Raw genomic sequence first — 27185 nt, 5'->3', positions numbered from 1 at the left:
GTTGCTTGTCTTGGGCCCCACAATGCTCTGGCTGCTTTGAGTGGATACAAAAAGGGGAAAATACGGTCTCTCATTGCCCAGAGGGACGTGCACTAGGTATTTGGTGGCCAGAAGAGACATTTAATAACAATCATTTTTACTCCTGAAACTTTGAACCACATGACCTGGGAGTCCCCAAACTCATTTAATATAAAAAATGGTTCATATTTTAGTCAGAAAACTAAATGTAATTTTTAAAAAATGGCTTCTATCTTCGAGGAATTCAGAATGTTATTGGGGAGACTGGACATCCATACCTAACAGCGTAAAGCTGTAAGGCAGTGTTAAGCGACTGGTATAGACAGTGAGTACTACAGAAAGTTAAGAGGGTGAAGATTGATGGTAGTGTATACTGTACTCTGTACCTCTGAGGTACACACTTTGTACACAACTGTTATTTTTAGTACGATAATGGAAAACACATCAGATTTATAGTGGCACATTCAGAATATCTGAATCTTGAAAGCCAATGCAGTAGTATAGTATGTTAACTTGTTAACTACAGACTTGGCAAAAATCTTTTACATTAGTCATAGGTAACCAAACCACAAGGTGGCGATATTAACTGAATTTCAACCAGGCTCCTGATGAACCATATTGGTGAAAATCTGACTTGAAAGCCTTATAATGGTGAGACATTGCTTATTGCAATTTGATCACTTTATGGTTCTGATAGAGATATTCAGTGTTTATTAACAGGTAGGAGAGAAAAAGAGAAAGAGATGTAGTACCTTTTTAATTAATTACCAAAATTATAATGACATTTTAAGAATGAATTGGCCAAACCATTTTACTAAAATACGTTTTCAAAAATAGCCTCATAATGATTACTCAATATAGTATATCATTTGTGGAGCTGGTTGTTTCCCTTTAGAAATAAGATCCCCTGGGGGTGCCACAGTGGCTCAGTAAGTTAGATGACCAACTCTTAGTTTCCACTCAGGTCATGATCTCAGGGTCCTGAGATCAAGCCCTGAGTCAAGCTTGAGATTCTCTCTCTCCCTCTCCCTCTGCCCCTCCCCTCACACATACACACACACACACACACACACACACCTCTCTCTCAAATAAATAAATAAAATCTTAAAAAACGGGAGAGAAATAAGATCCCACTTTAGTCAATCTGTCATGATAGACCTTTTAAGGTTTTAAAAATGTTCTATATCAAATGCCCATTATGACTATATATTTATGAACAGTGTTTATTGGCATAGGTTTGGTATTTTACTTCTTAGTAATTTTAGACAAGTTATTAGAACAGTGAATCATAGAATAGTCCATGATGGAGAAAATTAAGGTTGGGGTTATGAATGAAAGGCAGGAGCTAGACAGGAAATGTGCCAAACCAACAGAATTATCAGAAGTTGATGCTTGAGATATGTAAACAGTCAGAAATTCTGTGGCCAGTACAACCTAGAAAAGTGGTCAAGAACAAGGGAATCCACAGATATAAAAGGTTAGGCCAAGGCAGAGACTGAAAAACCAGACCAGTAAGTAGTGAGTAAACAAATATATAGGGAAAGGAGGCAATGAAGGATTTTGTTTGAACAAAAGCAAATATAAGAACATATTCATCCAGGTTCTAAAGATAAGAGTAAACAGCTTAACTTTACTAGATGGGTAAGTGTGACTCGAGCCAGGGCAGATCCTGGTCCCACTCCCTTTTGTTAATTACAGGATGCCCAACATTCTAAGTTGCATATGGATAGGATTCCTTGAGGTTAAGTTCTAAATGATCCTGTAGCAAATAAATTCCCAGTGATCTGGCAAGTAATGTTTAATTTGCATCATATGTTGACCATTTTACATCTTTTAAAGTAATACCTAAGATTTGCTTTTTAGGAATCTGAGAACCGGCAAATGATGGATCAACTCCGAAAAGCCAATGAAGATGCCGAAAACTGGGAAAATAAGGCCCGTCAAGCAGAGGCAGATAACAATACCCTCAAATTAGAACTTATCACTGCTGAGGCAGAGGGTAACAGATTAAAAGAAAAAGTAGATTCTCTCAACAGAGAGGTCGAGCAGGTAAGTTTGGGAAAATATACTTGTAGGACATCCTGCATCATTGTTAAAAGAGTTTTGTTTGGCATTCCATAAATATATAAATAAACATTTAAATTATTTAAATATATATACTGTGAATTGTAGACTAACTGTTGTCCTATATCCACTCTGGTTCCGCTTTAATCTATTAACTGCCCTACAACTAGAATAATCTAGCATTTTTAAAAATTAGGAATTATTTCAAACATACTAAGAAAGTTAAAAATAAAGTAATATAAATAATACACATATACCCATCTCCCTAGCTAGTTGAAGGATTTTTCCATATTGCTTCAAGACTGTCTTTGTAAAGAAACAAAATATTACAGATACAACTCTTCATCCTTTCCCCACCTCCCTCCCTAATGGTTGGCCTGGATAACTTTCGGGGCACCTGGGTGGCTCAGATGGTTAAGCATCTGCCTTCAGCTTGGGTCGTGATCCCGGGGTCCTGGGATCGAGCCCCACATCAGGCTCCCTGCTCATTGGGGAGCCTGCTTCTCCCTCTCCCTCTGCCTCTTTCCCTGCTCATGCTCTCTCTCTCTCTGTATCTCTGTGTCTCAAATGAATAAATAAAATCTTTAAAAAAAAGTAATATAAATAACACACATATACCCATCTCCCTAGTTGAAGGATTTTTCCATATTGCTTCAAGACTGTCTTTGTAAAGAAACAAAATATTACAGATAAAACTCTTCATCCTTTCCCCACCTCCCTCCCTAATGGTTGGCCTGGATAACTTTCATGTCACTTTTGTAACTCTTTTGTATGTATTTATACTTTTTCTACATATTTATTACCCATACATTATGTATAATGTTTTGTGTGCTTTAAGTTTTTAAGTGATACTCTAGATATCCATTTGCAGTTTGACTTTTTGCTCCATATTATAATTTTGAAATTTATCTATTTTCATACCTACAGTATATATCCAAACAGTTGCATCTGTAGTCATTGTATATTTTATTTTTAAAATTCATTCCCATATTAAAGGAAATTTAATTATCTTCACATTTTCTGTAATAAAATGCTGCATCTTTTAGATTTCTCCTTGGGTATATATTTCTCTGGGTTTATGCCCAGAAGTGGAATACCTGGATCCAAGATATGGGCAATTTTAACTCTTCTAAGTATTGTCAAAATGCTCTCTACAGTTTTACCCTTTCACCAGATATCATGGAGTTGTTATTTTCTCAAGTACTAATCAATACTTGATGTGTTCAGACTTTTGCATTTTTTTCTATATGTTCTGTTTTCTGTTTCCTTGATTACAAATGAAATTGGCGATCCTTTTATCTTTTTTGGCCATTTGGAATTCCTCCTCTATAAAATTTTCTCTTGATTCTCTTGAATGAATTTTTGTAAATTTTGCCCATTTTTCTATTAGGTTATTTATCTTTTTCAAATTGATTTATAGGAATTACCTATATATTCTTGATAATATTCCTTTTAAAGATACTATAGTTATCCTCTCTTTGTGGCTTGTTTTTTCACTGTGCTTGCAATATAAACAGAACCAGACCTGGTTCTGTTTATATTCTCATGCTTTCAGAATTATCATCAGTCTTTTCCCATATGGTTTATGTTTTTATGTCTTCTTTAAGAAATCCTTTACTATCCCAAGACCAGAAAGATATTTTCTTATATTTTAAAAGTTCTTCTAAAATTCTAGAAGTATGTGAAATTTTGCCCTTCACATTTAGATCTTTAATCCACTTGAGATTGAATTGTGTATGGTTTAAAATAGAGATGTAATTTTTGTTTTTGTGGATGGATATCCACCATCCTTTATTCACTGAATTATGTCTACTTTGTCTACTTTGTTTCCATTTGTTTTGCTCCATTGGTCATTTTATCTGTTTGCCAACAATAAATCCTTGGAGCTTCTATAGTTTTATGTTAAGTCTTGATATCTGGGATTAATGTTCCCCCCAAATTTTTTAAAAGATTTTATTTATTTATTTGAGAGAGAGTGCAAGCATGAGCCTAGGTGGGGGAGAGGCAGAGGGAGAAGCTCCCCACTGAGCAGGGAGCCCAGAGCAGGGCTTGATCCCTGGACCTTGAGATCATGACCTGAGCTGAAGGCAGGCACTTAACTGAGCCACCCAGGTGCCCTTATACCACATCTTCTTTATCCATTCATCAGCCAGAAGACATGTGGGCTATTCCATAATTTGGCTATTGTAGATAATGCTGCTGTAAACATTGGGTGCATGTATCCCTTTGAATTAGTATTTTTGTGTTCTTTGGGTAAATACCTAGTAGTGCAATTGCTGGATCTTAGGGTAGCTCTATTTTTAACTTTTTGAGAAAACTCTGTACTGTTTTCCAGAGTGGCTGCACCAATTTGCATTCCCACCAAAAGTGCAAGAGGTTCCCCTTTCTCTGCATCCTCACCAATACTTGTTTCTTGTGTTGTTTTTAGACATTCTGACAGGTTTGAGGTGATATCTCATTGTAATTTTGATTTGTATTTCTCTGATGATGAGTGATGTTGAGCATCTTTTCATGTGTCTGTTGGCCATCTATAGGTCTTCTTTGGAAAAATGTCTATTCATATCTTCGGCCCCCTTTTAATTGGATTATTTATTTTTGGGGTATTGAGTTTTCTAAGTTCTTTATATATTTTGGATACTAATCTTTTATCGTTAATGTCATTTGCAAATATCCTCTCCCATTCCATAGATTGCCTTTTAGTTTTGTTGATTGTTTCCTTTGCTGTGCTTTTTATTTTGATAAAGTCCCAATAGTTTATTTTTGCTTTTGCTTCCCTTGCCTCAAGAGACCTATCTAGAAAGAAGCTGCTATGGCCCGTGGCAAAGAGGTTGCTGCCTGTGTTCTCCTCTAGGATTTTTATGGTTTCAGGTCTCATATTTAGGTCTTAAATCCATTTTGAATTTATTTTTATGTTTGGTGTAAGAGAATGTCCCAGTTTCATTCTTTTGCATGTTGCTGTCCACTTTTCCCAACACCATTTGTTGAAGAGACTTTTTCCCATTGGATATTCTTTCCTACTTTGTTGAGTATTAATTGACCACATAGCTGTGGTTCATTTCTAGGTTTTCTATTCTGTTCTATTGATTTATGTGTCATATTTTTGTGCCAGTACCATCTTGTTTTGGTCACTACAGCTTTGTGGTATAACTTGAAATCTGGAATTGTGATGCTTCCAGCTTTGGTTTTCTTTTTCAACATTCCTCTGGCTATTTGGGGCCTTTTGTGGTTCCATATAAATTTTAGGATTGTTCTAGCTCTGTGAAAAATGCTGGTGGTATTTTGATAGGGATTGCATTAAATGTGTAGATTGTTTTGGGTAGTATAGACATTTTAACAATATTTTTTCTTCCAATCCATGAGCATGGAATGTCTTTCCATTTCTTTGTGTCATCTTAATTTTCTTTCATTAGTGTTTTATAGTTTTCAGAGTACAGGTCTTTTACCTCTTTGGTTAGGTTTATTCCTAGGTATCTTATGGGTTTTGGTGCATTTGTAAATGGGATTGATTCTTTAATGTTTCTTTCTGCTGCTTCATCGTTGGTGTATAGAAATACAACAGATTTCTGTATGTTGATTTTGTGTCCTGTGACCTTACTGAATTTGTTTATCAGTTCTAGTGGTTTTTTTTCCCTTTTTTAAATCTAAGTTCAGTTAGCCAAGGTATAGTACAGCATTAGTTTTTGATATAGTGTTCAATGATTTATTAGTTCAGCATAGTACCCAGTGCTCATCATATCACGTGCCCTCTTTAATGCCCATCTAGCAGTTTTTTGATGGAGTCTTTCAGGGTTTTTTTTATAGAGTATCATGTCATCTGCAGATAGTGAAAGTTTGACTTCTGTCCCGCCAATTTGGATGTCTTTTATTTCTTTTTGTTGTCTGATTGCTGTGGCTAGTACTTCCAGCATTATGTTAAATAACAGTGGTGTGAGTGGACATCCTTATCTTTTTTCCTGACCGTAGAGGAAAAGCTCTCAGTTTTTCCGCATTGAGATTAGTTGTTTTTTTTGTATATGGCTTTTATTATGCTGAGGTATGTTCTGTCTAAACCTACTTTGTTGAGGGTTTTTTTTTTTCTATCATGAATGGATGTACTTTGTCAAATGCTTTTTCTGCACCTATTGAAGTGATCATATGGTTCTTATCCTTTCTTTTATTAATGTGGTGTATCATATTGCTCAATTTGCAAATTTTGAACCACCCTGGCAACCCAGGAATAAATCCCACTTGATTGTGGTGAATGATTTTATTAAGAAGTTATTGGGTTCAGTATTTGCTAGTATTTTATTGTGAATTTTTGTATCCGTAGTTATCTCTTTTTTTAAAGTTTTAAATTTATTTTTATTTTTTTATTATGTTATGTTTGTCACCATACAGTACATCATTAGTTTTTGATGTAGTGTTCCATGATTCCTTGTTTGTGTATAACACCCAGTGCTCCATGCAATACGTGCCCTCCTTAATACCCATCACCAGGCTAGCCCATCCCCCCACCCCCCTCCTCTCTAAAACCCTCAATTTGTTTCTCGGGGTCCATAGTCTCTCATGGTATGTCTCCTCCTCTGATTTCCCCCCCTTCATTTTTCCCTTCCGTCTCCTAATGTCCTCCATGCTATTCCTTATGTTCCACAAATAAGTGAAACCATATGATAATTCACTTTCTCTGCTTGACTTATTTCACTTAGCATAGCTCCTCCAGTTCCATCCATGTTGATGTAAAAGTTGGGTATTCATCCTTTCTGATGGCTGAGTAATATTCCATTGTATATATGGACCACATCTTCTTTATCCATTCATCTGTTGAAGGGCATCTTGGCTCCTTCCACAGTTTGGCTATTGTAGACATTGTTGCTATGAACATTGGGGTGCATATGACTCTTCTTTTCACTACATCTGTGTTTGGGGTAAATGCCCAGTAGTACAATTGCTGGGTCATAGGGTAAGTCTACTTTTAATTTTTTGAGGAACCTCCACACTGTTTTCCAAAGTGGCTGTACCAACTTGCATTCCCACCAACAACCTAGGAGGGTTCCCCTTTCTCCACAACCTCTCCAACATTTGTTGTTTCTTGCCTTGTCAATTTTTGCCATTGTAACTGGTGTAAGGTGATATCTCAATGTGGGCTTTGATTTGGATTTCACTGATGGCTAATAATGATGAACATTTTTTCATGTGTCTGTTAGCCATTTGTATGTCTTCTTTGGAGAAGTGTCTGTTCATGTCTTCTGCCCATTTTTTGACTTGATTATTTGTTTTTTGGGTGTTGAGTTTGAGAAGCTCTTTATAGATCTTGGATACCAGCCCTTTATCCGTAGTGTCATTTGCAAATATCTTCTCCCATTCTGTGGGTTGCCTCTTTGTTTTGTTGACTATTTCCTTTGCTGTGCAGAAGCTTTTTATCTTGATGAAGTCTGAAAAGTTCATTTTTGCTTTTGTTTCCCTTGCCTTTGGAGACATGTCTTGAAAGAAATTGCTGTGGCTGATGTCGAAGAGGTTACTGCCTATGTTCTCCTCTAGGATTTTCGTGGATTCCTGTCTCACATTGAGGTCTTTCATCCATTTTGAGTTTATCTTTCTGTATGGTGTAAGAGAATGGTTGAGTTTCATTCTTCTGTATATAGCTGTCCAATTTTCCCAGCACCATTTATTGATGAAACTGTCTTTTCTCCAAAGCATATTTTTTCCTGCTTTGTCAAAGATTAGTTGACCATAGAGTTGAGTGTCCATTTCTGGGCTCTCTATTCTGTTCCATTGGTCTATATGTCTGTTTTTGTGCCAGTACCATGCTGTCTTGGTGATCACAGCTTTGTAATATAGCTTGAAATCAGGCAACGTGATGCCCCCAGATTTGTTTTTCTTTTTCAACATTACCTTGGTGATTTGGGATCTTTCTGACTCTATACAAATTTTAGGATTGTTTAGCCCTTTGAAAGATTCCGTTGGTATTTTGATCAGGATGGCGTTGAAAGTGTAGATTGTTCTGGGCAGTGTAGACATTTTAACAATGTTTATTCTTCTGACTGATCCATGGGCATGGAATGTTTTTCCATCTTTTTGTGTCTTCTTCAATTTCTTTCATGAGTGTTCTGTAGTTCCTGGAGTATAGATCCTTTACCTCTTTGGTTAGGTTTATTCCAAGGTATCTTACTGTTTTTGGTGCTATTGTAAATGGAATTGATTCTCTAATTTCTCTTTCCACAGTTACATTGTTAATGTATAAGAAAGCAACTGATTTCTGTGCATTGATTTTGTATCCTGCCACATTACTGAATTGCTGTATGAGTTCTAGTAATTTGGGGGTGGAGTCTTTCGGGTTTTCCACATAAAGTATCATGTCATCTGCGAGGAAAGTTTGACTTCTTCTTTGCCAACTTGAATGCCTTTTATTTCTTTTTGTTGTCTGATTGCTGTTGCTAGGACTTCTAGTACTATGTTGAACAATAGTGGCGAGAGTGGGCATTCTTGTCGTCTTCCTGATCTTAAGGGAACAGCCAGTGAGAATGATATTCACTGTGGGTTTTCATAGATGGATTTTATGAAATTGAGGAATGTTCCCTCTATCCCTATACTCTGAAAAGTTTTAATCAGGAAAGGATGCTGTATTTTGTCAAATGCTTTTTCTGCATTAAGTGAGAGGACCATATGGTTCTTCTCTCTCTTATTAATGTGTTCTATCACATTGATTTGTGAATGTTGAACCACCCTTGCATCCTGGGGATAAATCCCACTTGGTCATGGTGGATGATTCTTTTAATGTATTGTTGGATCCTGTTAGCTAGGATTTTGTTGAGAATTTTGGAATGCATATTCATTAGGGATATTGGTCTGAAATTCTCCTTTTTGATGGGGTCTTTGCCTGGTTTGGGGATTAAGGTAATGCTGACTTCACAGAATGAGTCTGGAAGCTTTCCTTCTGTTTCTATTTTTTGAAACAGCTTCAGGAGGATAGGTATTATTTCTTTTTTGAATGTTTGGTAGAATTCCCCAGGGAATCCATCAGGTCCTAGACTCTTGTTTTTTTGGAGGTTTTTTGATCACTGCTTCAGTCTTGTTACTGGTTATTGGCCTATTCAGTTTCTTCCTATTTCAGTCTTGGGAGTTTATAGGTTTCCAGGAAGGCATCCATTTCTTCCAGGTTGCTCAATTTATTGGCATATAGTTGTTGATAATAATTTCTAATAATTGTTTCTATTTCCTTGGTGTTAGTCGTGATCTCTCTCCTTTCATTCATACTTTTATTAATTTGGGTCTTTTCTCCTTTCTTTTGGATAAGTCTGGCCAGTGGTTTTCAATCTTATTAATTCTTTCAAAGAACCAGCTTCTAGTTTCGTTGATCTGATCTATTGTGTTTCTGGTTTCTAATTCATTGATCTCTGCTCTGATCTTAATTATTTCTCTTCTAATGCATGGCTTAGGCATCATTTGTTGCTTTTTCTCCAGTTCTTTAAGGTGTAAAGTTAGTTGATGAATTTGGGATTTTTCTATTTTTTTGAGTGAGGCTTGGATGGCTATGCAGTATCCCATAAGTTTTAGACCAATATGTTTTCGTGCTCATTGGTTTCCATGAATTGTTTAAGTTCTTTGATTTCCTGGTTGACCCAAACATTCCTGAGCAGAGTGGTCTTTAGCTTCCAGTGTTTGAATTCCTTCCAAGTTTTTTTCTTGTGATTGAGTTCCAGTTTCAAAGCATTGTAGTCTGAGAATATGCAGGGAATAAGCTCAGTCTTTTGGTATCGGTTGAGACCTGATTTGTGACCCAGTATGTGGCCTGTTCTGGAGAAAGTTTCATGTGTGCTCGAGAAAAATGAGTATTGTGTTGTTTTAGGGTGGAATGTTCTGTATATATCCTTGAGGTCCATCTGGTCCAGTGTGTCATTCAAAGCTTTTGTTTCTTTGTTGATTTTCTGCTTAGATGATCTGTCTAATGCTGAGAGTGGAGTATTGAAGTCTCCTACAATTATTGTTATCAATATGACTCTTTATTTTGGTTAACAGTTGGCTTATACAGATGGCTGCTCCCATGTTGGGGGTGTAGATATTTACAATTGTTAGATCTTCTTTTTGGATAGACCCTTTAAGAATGATATAGTGTCCTTCTGTGTCTCTAACTACAGTCTTTAGCTTAAAAATCTAATTTGTCTGATACGAGAATTGCTACCCCAGCTTTCTTTTGAGGTCCGTTGGCATTGAAGATGGAACTCCATCCCTTCATTTTCAGTCTGGATGTAGCTTTAGGTTCAAAATGAGTCTCTTGTAGACAGCATATGGATGGGTCCTGTCTTTTTATCCAATCTGCAACCCTGTGCCGTTTTATGGGAGCATTTAGGCCGTTCATGTTGAGAGTGATTATTAAAAGATATGAATTTATTGTCATCATGTTGCCTGTGAAGACCTTGTTTTTATAGATTGTAAATTTCTGTTCTATATCATTCTTGGGGTCTTTCTCCTTTTATAGAACCCCCCTTAATAATTCTTGCAGGGCTGGCTTAGTGGTCACATATTCTTTCAGTTTCTGCTGGTCTTGGAAGCTCTGAATCTCTCCATCCATTCTAAATGTCAGCCTTGCCAGATAAAGTATTCTTGGGTGCATGTTCTTCTTGTTTAGTACCCTGAATATGTCTTGCCAGCCCTTTCTGGCTTGCCAGGTCTCTGTGGATAGGGCTGATGTTATTCTGATGTTCTTCTCTCTGTATGTAAGGAATCTCTTCCCCCTAACTGCCCTTAAGATGGTTTGCTTGGTTCTAAGATTTGCGAGTTTTACTCTTACATGCCGGGGCATTGGCCTGTTTTCCTTGATCTTGGGAGGGGTTCTCTCTGTCTCTAGGACACAAATGTTTGTTTTATTCCCCAAATTAGGGAAGTTCTCAGCTACAGTTTGCTCAAATACATCTTCTAGTCCTCTCTCTCTCTCTCTCCACCCCCTCAGGGATCCCAATAATTCTGACACTGGAATGTTTCATGGTGTCACTTATTTCTCTGATTCTGTTGTCATGGACTTTGAGTTGTTTTTCCCTGGCCTCCTCTTTTTCCTTCTTGTCTATTAATTGGTCTTCTAGATCACTAATTCATTCTTCCGCCTCACTTACCCTAGCTGTTAGATTATCTAGATTAGATTGGATCTCATTGATAGCATTTTTAAGTTCTGCCAATTCAGCTTTCATTTCTGCCCTTAGAGACTCTATGTTGCCATTAATCGATTTCTCCATTCTAGCTATTGTCTTCACAATTGCTACCCTGAATTCCATCTCCAACATCTTGGTTATATCTGTATTCGTTTGTAAATCTGTGGCAGAAGTCACAGTGTCTGAGTCTTTCCTATTTGGAGGGTTCCCCCTCCTAGTCATTCTGTTGAGGGGTGGTTGAGGGAATGTACAGAGTCCAAATTATTGACCACAGCCCAAGATGCACCTGTGCCTGTTTTATAGGGACCTTAGGGTTGCTGTCCTCTTGTTCTCCCAGCCTGTCTTCTGGGGGAGGGGCCTGCCACACTGTTACTCAGGCAACCCTGTTTGGGCAGAGTTGCCCTGCCCCATGTGGCAGGGGATGGGCTCAGTGAAAACCAGTGTTTTGGGACTTTTGTTCTCTGGTGGCTTTATCTGGCAGCTTTCCGTGTCTCTTCCAAGAGTCAGAGAAGAAGAGATCGTTTCCAACCCTCTGCCTCAGAGCAAAGAGACTGCAGTCTGTTCTTCAGTGAGCTTTCCAGGCCACACTATCTCCACTTCTGTCTGTGCTGTTATAAACTGCAGTGTCCTGGGTTGTGCACCCCTCAGCAGCACTCCCAGCCCTCACCTCCAGGTCAGGGCACGTCTCTGCCCTTTGTGCTTCTAAAACCCCCAGTCGCCCCTAGTTCGCATGCGTGACCCCGCTGCTCCAGGTTTCAGTCCAGAGTGCTGCCCTAAAGTCCTTTCCCAGTCACTACCGGTCTGCGAGTCTGTGCCCTGTCCCCAGCGCAGGAGGCTATCACTCACAGGTGGTGTAGGATCGCCACGGCTCCCTCCCCCTTCCGTTTATCCTCCAGTATCTGCCCATGGAATCACAGCTCCCCACTTCATACCTCGAAACCAACCACCTGCAATATTCTGTTTGTAGAGATCCAGATCTATCTTCTTATATCTCAGGCTGATTTCGTGGGTGTTCAGAGTGGTCTGGTAGATATCCAGCTCAGTTCCGGGGACCAGTTGGAATAGGGTCCCCTACTCCCCTGCCATCTTTTCCCACCCTCCCTAATGCATTTTTTAATTTTCTCTCTGATTTCTTGGTTGACCCATTTATTATTTAGTAGCATGTTATTTAGCCTCCATGTATTTGTGTTCCTTCCAGATTTTTTTCTTGTGATTGACTCCTAATGTAATACCATTGTGGTTGGAAAAGATGCAGGATATGATTTCAGTCTTTTTGAATTTATTGAGATTTGTTTTGTGGCCTAATGTGATCAATTCTGGAGCTTATTTCATGTGCACTTGAAAAGAATGTGTATTCTGTTGTTTTTGGATGGAATATTCTGAATATATCTGTTAGGTCCATCTGGCCCAATGTATCATTCAAGGCCACTGTTTCCTTGTTGATTTTCTGTCTGATATATCCATTGATATAAGTGGTATATTAAAGTGTCCTATTATTGTATTACTATCAATTTCTTCCTTTTGTGTCTGTTAACAGTTGCCTTGTGTATGCACTGAACTCCCTTATTGAGTGCATAAATATTTATAATTGTTATATCTTCATGTTGGATTGTTCCCTATATGATTATGTAGTGTCCTTCTTTGTCTTCTTTTACAGTTTTTTTTTTAAAGTCTATCTTTTCAGTTATAAGTATTGCTACACCAGCTTTCTTTTCATTTCCATTTGCATGGAAATGTTTTCCCATTCCTTCGCTTTCAATCTGCATGTGTCTTTACATTCTGAAGTGAGTCTCTTGTAGGCAGCATATAGGTGGGTTTTGCTTTTTTAAATCCATTCAGTCACACTGTTTCTTTTGATTGAAGCATTTAGTCCATTTACAATTAAAGTAATTATTGATAAGTATGTACTTATTGCCATGTTGTTACTTGTGTCACAGTTATTTTTGTAGTTTTTCTGTTTTTTCTTCTTTCTTTTTGGTTCTTTTGCTCTATCCACTTGTGGTTTGATGGCTTTCTTTAATGATGCTTGGATTCCTTTCTCTTTATTTTTTGTACATCTATTATAGGTTTTTGATTTGTGGTTACCGTTAGGTTCATATGTAACATCTTAGGCATTTAGCAGTTTATATTAAATTGATGGCCGCTTAAATTTGAACCCATTCCAGAAGCACTAAATTTTTACTCCCCTCCCATATTTTATGTATATGTTGTTACATCCTTTTATTTTGTGAATCCCTCGACCAATTTTTATAGGTATTTGATTTTACTGCTCTTATGCTTTAGTCTCCATACTGGTTTTATAAGTGATCAATTTACTTTTATTATGACTGCATTTACCTGTGAAATTTTTTTCTTTCCTGTTTCTTACTACTGATTACAGCCTTTTCTTTCCACTCAAACAATTCCCTTTAATACTCCTTATAAGGATGGTTTGGTGGTGATGAACTCTTGTTTGGGAAACTCTTGATCTCTCCTGAATGATAACCTTGCTGGATAGAGTATTCTTGGTTGCATGTTTTATCCTTTTAGGACTTGGAATATATCATTCTACTCCCTTCTGGCCTGCCAAGATTCTGTTTGAAAATCAGCTGATAGCCTTATGAGGTTTCCCTTGTATGTAACTGTTTTCTTTTCTCTTACTGCTTTTAAAATTCTCTCTTTATCACTACTTTTTGCCATTTAAATTACTAATTGTCTTGGTGTGGACCTCCTTTGGCTGATTTTATTGTGGGCTCTCTGTGCCTTCAGAATCTAGATTTCTGTTTCCTTCCCCAGACTCAAAAAGTTTTCAGTTATTATTTCTTCAAATTAATTTTCTGCCCTCTCTTCTCTCTTCTGGGATCCCTATAATATGAATATTATTATGCTTGATGAGGTCGCTAACTTCCCTTGATCTAGTCACATTTTTTTATTATTCTTTTTTCTTTTAGCTCTTCAGCGTGGTTGCTTTCCATTACTCTGTCTTCTGGGTCACTGATCCATTCTTCTGCCTCCTCTAATCTGCTATTGATTCATTTCTGTTGTATTTTTTAGTTTCATTATTGAGTTCTTCATCTCTGATTGGTTCTTTTTTGTATTTTCTATCTCTCTTTCGAAAATCTCACTAAGATACTTCACTCTTTTCTCAGGCCCAGTGACTCTCTTTATGAACATTACTTTGAAGTTTTTGCCAGGCACATTGCTAATCTCTGTTTCATTTAGTTCTTTTGCTGTGATTTTATCCTATTCTTTCACTTGAAACATATTCCTCTGTCTCTTTATTTTGTCTGACTCTCTGTTTGCTTCTGTGTATTAGGAAAGTCAGTTACATCTCCTGTTCTTGAAAGTAGTGGTCTTATGGAAAAGAGTTTCTGTGGTGCCCTGTAGCATAGTGTTCCCTGTTCACTAGAACCAGGTACTTCAGGATGTCTCCTTTACAGGTTGTGTGTGATCTACTCTTGTGGTTGAACCACATTTGTCTTCAGTACATTCATTTAATGGTCCACTTTGCCTCTTGTGGGCAGGGTTTGGTCTCTGTGCTGTCAGGGGGCCAGTCTGGGGCCTCCTTGGGCTGGTAGTTGGGCAATGTCACCCTTATGAGTCAAACCAGATGCCTGCCCTCTGCCCTTTTGCTGGGGCTGTGGATTGCACCAAATTGCAGAGTGCTCCCTGGGTTGTCTCCTGAGAGGCTTTTGTTGGTGGGTGCGGCCTGTAGTCAAACCATATGTCTGCCCCCAGTCTGTCTTCTGGGGCTGCAGTGGAACTGGTCTGTGTAGTTATTTTCCCTTCTCCTTAGGCCAGGAGTCCCTTTGGAGTGATGCCAGTCCTGCGTGGGCTGCTTATATGATATGATACAGCAGAGCCATTTTGGAAAGGACCCCTGCTAATCAAGGTAGGTTGAATGGGAGGATCCACAAGAGAACTTGGGTGGCTTTGGGAGCAAGAAGTGGCCCCCGCCAGTTTTTTTGCTCTTAGAGAAGTCTGAAAATCCCTTCCCCTCCAGCACATGGAATAAACCTCTTTCAGGTATACCCTAGATGCTTTTCAAACTGCTTTTTCAATGTTGTATTTATGCAAGGTTGTATGTTATGCTCTTTTTTTTAATGGTGGGGACTCTGTTTCATATTGCCCTCTGGCTCTTTCAGAGCTAAGCCCACTGATTTTTAAGTATCCAGAGTTAAGCCCTGCTGATTGTAAAAACTTGCAAAGTTAAGCCCAACTGGTGTTCAAAGCCAAATGTTATCAGGATTTGTCTTCCCAGTGCAAGTCTTCCATGTCCGGGGTGCCTGGTGTGGGGTATGTTTCTCTTCCTTCTCAGGGCTTGTGGTGACCTCCTATTTGTGGTTAGTCTTATAGGTAATTTAGTTCCTGACTGTGTCTCCATTTCTCCTACCCTTTTTTGATGTGGCTTCCTCTCTATGATTAACTGTAGAAAGTCTGTTCTGCTAGTCTTCATGTCATTTCCTGGGTTAGTTGCACTGTTGTGGCTGGTATCTAGATGTGTCTGTGTGACAAGGTAAGCTTAGGATTCTACTACTCTGCCATCTTTAGTCTTGCTTTTTAAATTTTTTCCTCCAGTGAGTTGCTAGAACCTCTCTCCTGGACTTCTGGACTTCCTCAAAGACTCTCTTATCCATTGGTAATTGTCTAATTCATTGTTATCCCAGGGTTCCCAGACCTTGGCCAAGAGAGGCTGGAGCCATTCTTGGGCACTTCATCATCCATAGGTGGGTCCAATGTCTGTATGCCTATTACCCAGCCCATAGGTGAATGGGACTTTTCCTGGATCCCTTGGAGTGTGGTGCTGGTGACAGCTGTAGCCCAGTCTTCAGGGATATGGCATTTTTTCTGGGTCTATAGTCAAGACTACAGTTATCAAGTCAGCTACCTAGGTATGGGCTTGTCTTCTCAAAATGACTCTCCTGGTTCTTAGACCACACGGGGGTTTCATAATCTCCTACCTGGGTTGTGAAGCTCCCAAATAGGCAGTTTTGACTAAACAGATGTGAAATTTTTATTGTTGAGTTGGAGAAATGTGTGAGGAATATCTTTTTTGGCCATTTTGCTGACATCACTCCTGCATCAATTGATTTTTGAATGTTGAAACAGCCTTGCAAATCTGGAATAAATTTCATTTAATTGTGGTGGGTAATTCTTTTTACACCTTACTGGATTCAATTTGTTAATGTCTTGTTGAATACTTTTGCATATATGTTGATGAGAGATATTAGTATGTAATTTTCCTTTCTTGCAATGTCTTTCTCTGATTTTTTAAAAAGATTTTTTTCAATGTATTTGAGAGAGCATGAGAGAAAGAGAGCACAAGCAGGAAGGAGGGGTAGAGGGAGAAGCAGACTCCTTGCTGAGCAGGGAGCCCAACGTGGGACTTGAACTCAGGACCCTGGGATCATGACCTGAGCTGAAGGCTGACACTTAACTGACTGAGCCACCCAAGTGCTCCCTTTCTCTATTTTGATATCAGATGCTGGCCTTGTAGAGTGAGGAAGTTTTCCATCTCCTTTTATCTTCTGGAAATGATTATATAGAATTGGAGTAATTTCTTAAGTATTTGGTAGAATTAATCTACAAAACCATATGGGTTTGGTGATTTCTGTTTTAGAAGATTATGAATTGTTGATTCAATTTCTTACAAGATTAGATCTATTGAGATTATTTCTCCTTGTGTGAGTTTTGGCACATTGTGTCTTTCAAGGAATTGTTCTATTTCATCTAAGTTATCTAAGTTTTATGCTCAGAGTTGTTCATAATTGTCTTTGTCCATTTGAACTGCTAGAACAAAAATACCACTGGGTGGATGGCTTAAACAATTCATTTTTTCACAGTTCTGGAGGCTGGGAAGTCCACGATCAGAACTCTTGCAGGTTCGGTGTCTGCTAAGGGCCTACTTCCAGGTCTTCTCACTGTGGCCTCATGTGGTGGAAGAGGGGAAGGAATTCCTTGGTGTCTTTTTTCCCCCCTGCTTAATAAGAGCACTGATCCCATTCTAGAGGGCTCCACCCTCAGATACAACCATCTTCCAGAGGACCTATATTCAAATGTAATTACATTGAGAATTAGGTTGCAACATATGAATTTTTAGGAGACATAAGCATTAACAATAATATTTTTATTATTTTTTTATGTTCATATGATCAGTAGTGATGTTAGTAATGACATTCATTTTGGTTTTAGTTATTTGTGTCTTCTCTTTTTTTTCATGGTTAGCCTGCCCAGAAGTTAATCACTTTTATTGATCTTTTCAAGGAACCAGCCTTGGTTTCCTTTGATTAGCTCTATTTAACTTCTTATTTTAAATTTCATAGATTTCTGCTCTGGTTTTTTTTTTTTTTAATTTTTTTCTTCTGCTTACTTTGGATTTACTTTGCTCTTCTTTTTTTAGTTTCCTTAAAATTGAAGCTTATATTACTGATTTTAGATCTTCTCTTTAATATATGCATTCAGTGCTATAAATTTCCTATAAGCACTGCTTTCACTGCATGCCATAAATTTTGACAAGTTATATTTTTATTTCATTTAGTTAAAATATTTAAAATTTTCTGTTGATATTTCTTCTTGGATTCATGTGTTTATTTAGAAGTGTGTTAATCCCCATATATTTTGGGATTTTCCAGCTATCCTTTTTGTTAATGATTCCTGGTTCAATTTTATTGTGGGCAGAGAACATACTTGGTATGATTTTTATTTTTAAAAATTTGTTAAAGTGTGTTTTATAGCCTATATGTGGTCTGCCTTAGTGAATGTTCAATATGAGCTTCAGAAAAATGTGTATTCTGCAGTTATTGAATGAAATATTCTAGAAATGTCAGTTAGATCTAGGTGGCTGGTGCTGTTTGGTTCAACTGTATATTTACTGACTTTTCTGCCTACTAGATATGTCAGTTACTGATACAAGGGTGTTGTAGTCTTCAACTGTAGGAGTGGATTTGTGTATCTCTCCTTGCCATTCTATAATTTCTTGCCTTACATATGTTGACAGATTCTACTATTAGGTGCATACATTTTACAGACTATTGTCTTTTTTTTCAACACCAACTTTATTTTTTTAATTAAAAATTTTTAATTCCAGTACAATTAACACACAGTGTTATATTAGTTTCAGGTGTACAATATAGTGATTCAACAATTGTATACTTTACTCAGTGCTCATCATGATAAGTGTACTCATAATTCCCTCCAGCTGTTTTATGCATCCTCTCACCCACTTCACCTCTGGTAACCATCAGTTTGTTTCCTATAATTCAGAATCTGTTTTTTGGTTTGTCTCTTTTGTTGTTGTTCATTTGTTTTGTTTCTTAAATTCCACATATAAGTAAAATCATATGGTATTTGTCTTTATTTGACTTATTTTACTTAGCATTATACTCTCTAGCTCCATCATGTTGTTGCAAATGGCAAGATTTCGTTGTTTTTTATGGCCAAGTAATATTCCATTTTTATATTTTTATATATATCCATTTTTTATTTATTTTATCCATTTATCTATTAATGGATGCTTGGGTTGCTTCCATAATTCAGCTATTGTCAGTAATGCTGCAGTAAACATAATGGTGCATATATCTCTTTGAATTAGTATTTTTGTATTCTTTGGGTAAATACCCAGTAGTGGAGTTCCTGGATCATGTGGTAGTTCTATTTTAATTTTATATTAAAATTCAGAGTTCTATTTTTATTTTAATTTTTAGCAGACTCCATACTATTATCCACAGTGGCTGTACCAGTTTGCATCTTCACCAACAGTACACAAAGGTTCCTTCTCCAAATCCTCACCAATATTTATTATTTTTTGTGTTTTTGATTTTAGCCATTCCAACAGGTGTGAGGTGATACCTCATTAGGGTTTTTATTTCCATTTCCCTGGTGATTAGTGATGTTGAGCATCTTTTCATGTGTCTGTTGGCCATCTGTATGTCTTCTTTGGAGAAAAGTCTATTCAGATCCTCTCTCTATTTTTAATTGGATTATTTGTTTTCTGTTTAATTGAATAAGTTTTTTTTTAAGATTTTATTTATTTGAGAGAGCGAGTGAGAGAGAGCGTGAGCGGGGTGAAGGGCAGAGGGAGAAGCAGACTCCCCCCTGAGCAGGGAGCCTGATGCGGTACTTAATCCCAGGACTTATGGATCATGACCTGAGCCAAAGGCAGACGCTTAACCAACTAAGCCACCCAGGCATCCAAGTTGAATAAGTTCTTTATATGTTTTGGATACTGACCCTTTATGAGATATGTCATTTGCAAATATCTTCTCCCATTCAGTAGGTTATCATTTAGTTTTGTTGATTGTTTCCTTTGCTGTGCAGAAGATTTTTATTTTGTAGTCCCAATAGTTTAATTTTGCTTTTTGTCTAGTTTTTCCAAAACCATTGTTGAAGAGACCATCTTTTTCCCATTGCATGTACTTGACTCATTTGTCGAAGATTAATTGCCCGTGGAATTATTTGTTTATTTCTGGGCTCTCTATTCTGTTCCATTGATGTATGTGTCTGTTTTTGTGCTAGGACCATACTGTTTTGATTACTACAGCTTTATAATATATTATGAAATCTGGGATTGTGATACCTTCAGTTTTGTTCTTCTTTTTCAAGATTGCTTTGGCTATTCAGGGTCTTTTGTGGTTCCCATACAGACTTTAGGGAATTTCCCAAAACAAATTTGGTTTATTCTAGTTCTGTGGAAAATTCTGTTGGTATTTTGATAGGATTGCATAAAATCTGTAGATTGCTTTGGGTAGAATGGATATTTTAATGATATTCGTTTTTCCAATCCATGAACATGGAATATGTTTCTATTTGCTTGTGTAGTCTTCAGTTTCTCTCATCAGTGTTTTATAGTTCTCAGAGTACAGGTATTCACCTCCTTGGTTAATTTTATTCCTAGTTATTCTATTATTTTTGGTATAGTTGTAGATGGAATTTTCTTAATTTGTCTTTCTGCTACTTCATTATTAGTGTATAGAAATACAACAGATTTCTGTATATTGATTTTGTATCCTGTGACTTTACTGAATTCATTTATCAGTTCTAGTAGTTTTTTGGTGGAGTATTTAGGGTGTACTATATAGAGTATTATGTCATCAGAAAATAGTGAAAATTTTACTTCTTCCATACCAATTTGGATGCCTTTTATTCCTTTTTCTTGTATCATTGCTGTGGCTAGGTCATCTAGTACTATATTGAATAAAAGTGGTGAGACTGGACATCCTTGTCTTGTTCCTGACCATAGAGGAAAAGCTCTCAGTTTTTCACCATTGGGTATGATGCTAGCTGTGCATTTTTCATATATGGCCTTTATTATGTTGAGATATGTTCCTTCTACTTTGTTGAGGGTTTTTATCATGAATGGGTGTTGTACTTTGTCAAATGCTTTTTCTTTATCTATTGAGATGATCCATATGTTTTTTTTTTTCCTTTCTCTTACAGATGTGATGTGTTACATTGATTGATTTGCAAATATTGAACCACTATTGCATCCTGGGAATAAATCCCATTGATAATGGTGAATGATTTTTTTATTGTATTGTTGGATTCAGTTTGCTAACATCTTGTTGCAGATTTTTGCATCCATGTTCATCAGATATATTGGACTATAATTTTCTTTTTGTAGTATGTTTGTCTGGTTTTGGTATCAGGGTCATGCTGGCCTCATAGAATGAATTTGGAAGCTTTCCTTCTTCTATTTTTTGGAATAGTTTGAGAAGAATAGGCATTAACTCTTCTTTAAATGTTTGGTAGAATTCACCTGTCAAGCCATCTGGTCCTGGACTTTTGTTTTTTGGGAGTTTCTTGATTACTGATTGAATTTCATTGATGGTATTGGTCTGTTCAAATTTTGTATTTCTTCCTGATTCAGTTTTGGGAGCTTTTATGTTTCTGGGAATGTATCCATTTGTTCTAGGTTGTCCCATTTGTTGGCATATAATTTTTCATAATATTCTCTCATAATCCTTTGTACTTCTGTGGTGTCAGTTACTATTTCTCCTCTTTCATTTCTGATTTCATTTGAATCCTCTTTCTTTTTTCGTTGTTGAGTCTGGCTACCAGTTTATCAATTTTGGTGATCTTTCAAAGAACCACCTCCTGGTTTCATTGCTCTATTGTTTTTTACTTTCTGTTTCATTTATTTCTGTTCTAATGTTTATTATTTCTTCCTTCTGTTTTGTGGTTTTCTGTTTTTTCTTCTTTTTCTAGCTCCTTTAGGTATAAAGTTAGGTTGTTTATTAGATTTTTCTTCTTTCTTGAGGTACGCTTGCATTGCTATAAACTTCTCATTTAGAACAGCTTTTTCTTCAAAATCCCAGATTGTGACCATTGTGTTTTCATTTCCTTTGCCCCCATGTATTTTTTTATTTCCTCTTGGATTCCTTGGTTGACCCATTCATTTTTTAGCAGCATGTTATTGAACCTCCATGTATTTGTGTTTTTTCCAGATGTTTTTTCTTGTGGTTCATTTCTAGTTTCATAGTGTTGTGGTCAGAAAAGGTGCATGGTAATGACCTCAGTCTTTTTTAATTTGTTAAAACTTGTTTTGTGGTCTAATATGTGATCTATTCTGGAGAATATTCCATGTGCATTTGGAAAGAATGTGTATTCTGCTATTTTAGTATGGATTAATTTGAAGATGTCTGTGAGGTCCATCTGGTCCAGTGTGTCATTCAAAGCCACTGTTTCCTTATTGATTTTCTGTTTGGAAGATCTATCCATTGATGTACCTGGGTTGTTAAAGTCCCCTATTATTATTGTTTTACTATCAATTACTTCTTTTAGGTTTGTTATTAGCTGCTTTATGTATTTTGGTGCTCCCATGTTGGGTACATTAATATTTACAATTGTTATATCTTCTTGTTGGATTGCTCTCTTTGATTATGTAGTGTCCTTCTTTGTCTCTTGTTACAGTCTGTTTTAAAGTCCATTTTCTCTGATGTAATTATTACTACACCAGCTTTCTTTTCACTTCCATTGCATCATAAATGTTTCTCCATCCCCTCACTTTTAATCTTCAGGTGCCTTTAGGTCTGAAATGAATCCCTTGTAGGCACTGTATAGATGAATCTTGCTTTTTGTCAACCTATGTCCTTGACTGAAGTGAGGGTTGCCAGAAAGGAGGTGGGTGGTAATTGGGTGATGGGCATTAAGGAGGGCACTTGACATAATGAGCACTGCATGTTCTATGCACCTAATGAATCAATGAATTCCACCCCTGGAACTGGTAATACATTGTATGTTAACTTAATTAAATTTAAATAAAATTTTTGTTAAAAATAAAAAAAATAAATAAAGTGATTATTGATAGGGCACCTGGATGGCTCAGTCGGTTGGGCATCTGACTCTTGATTTCAGCTCAGGTCTTATCTTGGGGTAATGAGATCTGAGCTGGGTGTGGAGCCTGCTAAGGATTTTCTCTGTCCCTTTCCCCTCCCCTGCTCATGTGTGTGGACACTTGCTCTCTCTCTCTCTCAAATAAATAAATAAGCAAATAAATAAAATGATTCTTGATATAGTTGAATTAATATTTACCATATTTGTAACTATTTTCTATTCATTGTCCTCTTCTTTTTTTGTATTCTGCTCATTGCTTTTTCCGGTTTTAATAGAGCATTTTATATGATTCTCTTTTATCTCATGTGAGTATATCAATATAGTTGTTTTAAAGAAACTTTTTTAGTGGTTGCCATAGAATTTTCAGTATACACTTGCAACTAAGTCCACGTTTAAACACTATACAACAGCAGGAATAGTGCACGTATCTTATAATAGTGTTTGAGAATCTTCCCTCTTATCCTTCATAACATTGCTGTCAGTCATTTTATTTATCCATAAGGTATAATCATCTAATATATTGTTGCTATGTTGTTGAACAAACTGTTATCTGTTAGGTCAGTTAAGAAGAAGAAAGATAAAAGATTTTATTTTACCCTCACTTTTTCTTCTTCTATTTTCCTTTCCCTTATTGACATAGATCTGAATTTCTGACACATACCCTTTTCCTTCTCTATGAAGAATTTGACATTTCTTCTAAGGCAGATCTACTGGCAACAAATTCGTTTAGTTTTGTCTGAGAAGGTCTATTTCTTTTTCGCTTTAGAAGAATAGTTTCTCCAGATACAGAATTCTAAGTTGGTGGGTTTTTTTCCTTCAATACTTGGAATATTTTACTCCATTCTCTTCTTGTGTGCATGGTTTCTGAAGAGAAGTCTTACATAATTCTTATCCATGTTCCTCTATAGGTAATGTGAGTTCTTCCCTTTGGCTTCTTCAGGATTTTATCCTTGTACTTCATTTTCTTCCATGTAAATGCTATATGCTTACATGTAGACTTTTTACCACTTGGTGTTCTCTGTGTTTCCTGGATTGTTGGTTTGGTGTCATTAATTTTGGCAATTTCTTCTTATTATTCAAATATTTCTTTTGTTCCTTTCTGTCTTTCTTGTATTTCTGAGAGTTCCATTATGCATATATTACACCTTTTTAAATTGTCTTACAATTTTTGGATACTTTGTTTCCCTTTTTCTATTGTATTTCCTCTTTGCATTTTAGTTTGGGAAGTTGTATTGAATTTTCAAGTTCACCAGTATGTTCATATGCTGTGTCTGCTCTGATGATGACCCCATCAAAGGCCTTCTTTATTTCTGTCACAGTGCTTTTGATTACTAGCATTTCCTTTTAAACTCCTAGAGTTTCCATCTCTCTGCTTACATTACCCATGTTTTTTTTTTCTTGTAGTTCTAGTTTCTTACCATTGTGATCAGAAAAGATACTTGATATGTTTTCAGTCTTAAATTCATTGAGATTTGTTTTGTAGCCTAACATATGATCTGTCCTCAATAATGTTCCATGTGCACTTGAATGTGTATCCTATTGTTTTTGGATGGAATGTTCTATCTGTCTGTTAAGTCCATCTTGTCTAACGTGTCATTCAAAGACACAGTTTCCTTAATGATTTTCTATCTGGATGATCTGTCCATTGATGTAAGTGGGTGTTCAAGTCCCATCCTATTATTGTATTACTGTCAATCACTACCTTTATATCTGTTAATATTTGCTTTATGTATTTAGGTGTTCCAATGTTGGGTGCATAGATATTTATGATATCCTCTTATTGGATTGATCCCTTTATCATTATGTAATGCACTTCTTTGTCTCTTATTACAGTCTTGGTTTTAAAGTCTACTTTGTCTGATATAAGTAGTGTTACCCCAGCTTTTTTCTTTTTCCACTTCCATTTCCGTGGAACTTAGTTTTCCATCCCTTCCCTTTCAGTCTGTATGTATTTAGGTTTGAATTGAGTCTCTTATAGGCAGCATATAGGTGGGTATTGTTAATTTTTTCTATTCTATCACCCTGTGTCTTTTGATTGGAGCACTCAGACCATTTACATTTAAAGTAATTATTGATAGGTATGTACTTATTGACATTTTGTTCATTGTTTTCTCGTTGTTTTGCAGTTCTTGCCTGTTTCTTTTTCTTTTGTTCCCTTTCCTTGTGATTGGTGTTATGCTTGTCTTTCCTTTCCTTTATTTTTTTGAGTATCTATTATAGGCTTTTGGTTTGTGGTTACCATGAGATTCCTATATAACATTATAAGTATATAGCAGTCTATATTAAATATATGGTCACTTAACTTCTAATGCATTCTAAAATAACTTTATTTTTGCTTTCTCATTCCCTCCATATTCATATATTATGAATATATTGTCATGTTTTACATATTTTTATTTTTTGTGAATTTCCTTAACTAATTTTTTTAGATATAAATGATTTTATTTCTTTTGCCTTTTAACTGTCATACGAGTTTTATATAATTTTTTTTCAGATTTTATTTATTAGAGAGAGAGAGAGCATGAGTAGGTGGGAGGGGCAGCGGGAGCAGGAGAAGCAGACTTCCTGCCGAGCAGAAATCCCAATGTGGAGCTCAATCCCAGGACCTGGAGATCATGATCTGAGCTGAAGGCAGACGCTTAACTGACTGAGCCACCCAGGCACCCCTCATACGAGCTTTATAAGTGATTGATCTATTAACTTTACTGTATATTTGCTTTTACTCATGAAATTTTTTCCTTTCATAATTTTCTTATAATTATGGCCTTTTCTACTTAACAAAGTCCCTTTAACATTTCTTGTAAGGCTGACTTAATGATGATGAACTACTTTAACTTTTGTATGTCTCAGAAACCCTTTATTCCTCCTTCAATTCTGAATGATAATCTTGTTGGGTAGAGAATTCTTGGTTGTAGTTTTTTTCCTTTTGGCACTTTGAATATATCATTACAGTCTCTTCTGGCCTGCAAAGTTTCTGCTGAAAAATCAACTGATAACGCTATGGGGTTTGCCTTGTATAAAACTAGTTGCTTCTCTCTTGCTGCTTTTAACATTCTCTATCTTTAATCTTTGACATTTTAACTATGTCACGATGTGAATCTCCTTGGGTTAATCTTGCTTGGAACTCTCTGTGATTCCTGAACTTGGATGTCTGTTTCCTTCCCAAAGTTAGGGCAGCTATTATTTCTTTAAATAAGTTTTCTACCCTTTTCTTTCTCTCATTCCCTCTGGAATCCCTATAATGGGAATATTTGTTCACTTGATGTTGTCTAAGAGATCCTTTAACCTATCCTCATTAAAAAAATTTTTTTTTCTGTTTCACTTGGGTGCTTTCCATTACCCTGTCTTCCACATGGCTGATTCATTCTTCTCCATCCTCCAGTCTATTGTTGATTCCTTCTAGTGTATTTTTTCATTTTGGTTATTGTATTTTTCAACACCAATTGGTTCTTTTTTATATTTTCTTTTCTTTGCTGAAGTTCTCACTGAGTTCATCCAGTCTTCTCACTAGTCCAGTGAGTATGTTTATGATCATTACTTTGATCTTTTTATCAGATAGATTAGTTATCTCCCATTTCATTTTGTTCTTCTTCTAAAGTTTTATCTTTTTCTTTTATTTGGAGCATATTCTTCTGTCTTAATTTTCCTTGCCTTTCTGTGTTTGTTTCTGTGAATTAGGAAGAATAGTTACTTTTCATAAACTTGAAGGAATGTTCTTGTGTGTGATCATTCTCTGTGTAGACTGTGCCTGGTGAATTTGGCTGGCTGGCTGGAGCTGCGGCTGAATGGGCTGGGGGATCTGGGACACTCAGTGCTGGGGCTTATGGGATGGCTGGAGCTAAAGTGGGCATGGGCTAGGCTGTCCTTGGATTCTCTGCACAGAGGGCATCTTGGTTGGACAGGTGGGTGGAAGCCTGAGTGGTCCTGGGTTCCCTGCACAGAGGGCACTCTGGCAGGACAGCTGAAGCTGAAGTGGCTTCAAGTCTGAGGGGGGCCCAGAGCTCTCTGCACAGAGGGCATTATGGTATGATGGCTCAACCTGAAGTGGGTGCAGGTTGGGGCATTCTCGGGCACTCCACAGGTGGGGCACCTTGGCAAGGTTGATGGAGCCAATGCAGGTGTGGCCCTGGGGTGTTTCAGGGTGTTTTGTGCCTGAATCATCTCGCCTGCCTTCTTTTTAGAGAGCTTTAAATATTCCATTCTATCTCTATTATGGTCATATAAGCTATACATCATTTTTTGTTTTACTTATTGCTCTAAGAGTATATACCATGCATTTTTTAAATTATTTATTTGAGAGAGAGAGAATGAGAGATAGAGAGCACGAGAGGGAAGAGGGTCAGAGGGAGAAGCAGACTCCCCGTTGAGCAGGGAGCCCAATGTGGGACTCGATCCGGGGACTCCAGGATCATGACCTGAGCCCAAGGCAGTCGCTTAACCAACTGAGCCACCCAGGCACCCCTATACCATACATTTTTAATTGTCATAGTTTACCTTCAAATAATATATTACTACATAGTACACTTTTATTTCTTCCCTCCCATCATTTATCCTACTGTTCTTACATTTTACTTCTTCATCTATTGTGTACTCCATAGTGTGTTTTTATTATTTTCACTTTAAGCTCATTATTTCACTTTAAAGAAATTAAAATATGTGGTGAATGAAAGG

General features: G+C 36.9%; 1 protein-coding gene across 13 annotated transcripts in view; it reads left to right on the top strand.

Moving 5' to 3' along the window:
• The window catches only part of TSGA10 (testis specific 10), a 135927-nt gene that overhangs the window by 75700 nt on the left and 33042 nt on the right, over nucleotides 1-27185 (top strand). For all 13 annotated transcript variants that reach the window (XM_073897841.1, XM_073897844.1, XM_073897840.1 and 10 more), the window contains one exon: nucleotides 1882-2067. In XM_073897841.1, the coding sequence (XP_073753942.1) occupies nucleotides 1882-2067 (186 nt within the window). The remainder of the gene's footprint in view (nucleotides 1-1881; nucleotides 2068-27185) is intronic.

Source organism: Callorhinus ursinus, unplaced genomic scaffold (assembly GCF_003265705.2).
Source record: "Callorhinus ursinus isolate GAN/ISIS: 27379988/994484 unplaced genomic scaffold, GSC_fseal_2.0 scaffold10, whole genome shotgun sequence".
NCBI classification, from domain to species: domain Eukaryota; kingdom Metazoa; phylum Chordata; class Mammalia; order Carnivora; family Otariidae; genus Callorhinus; species Callorhinus ursinus.
The sequence above is the reverse complement of the archived record's forward strand: the minus strand, read 5'-3'. Positions and strand labels throughout refer to the sequence as shown.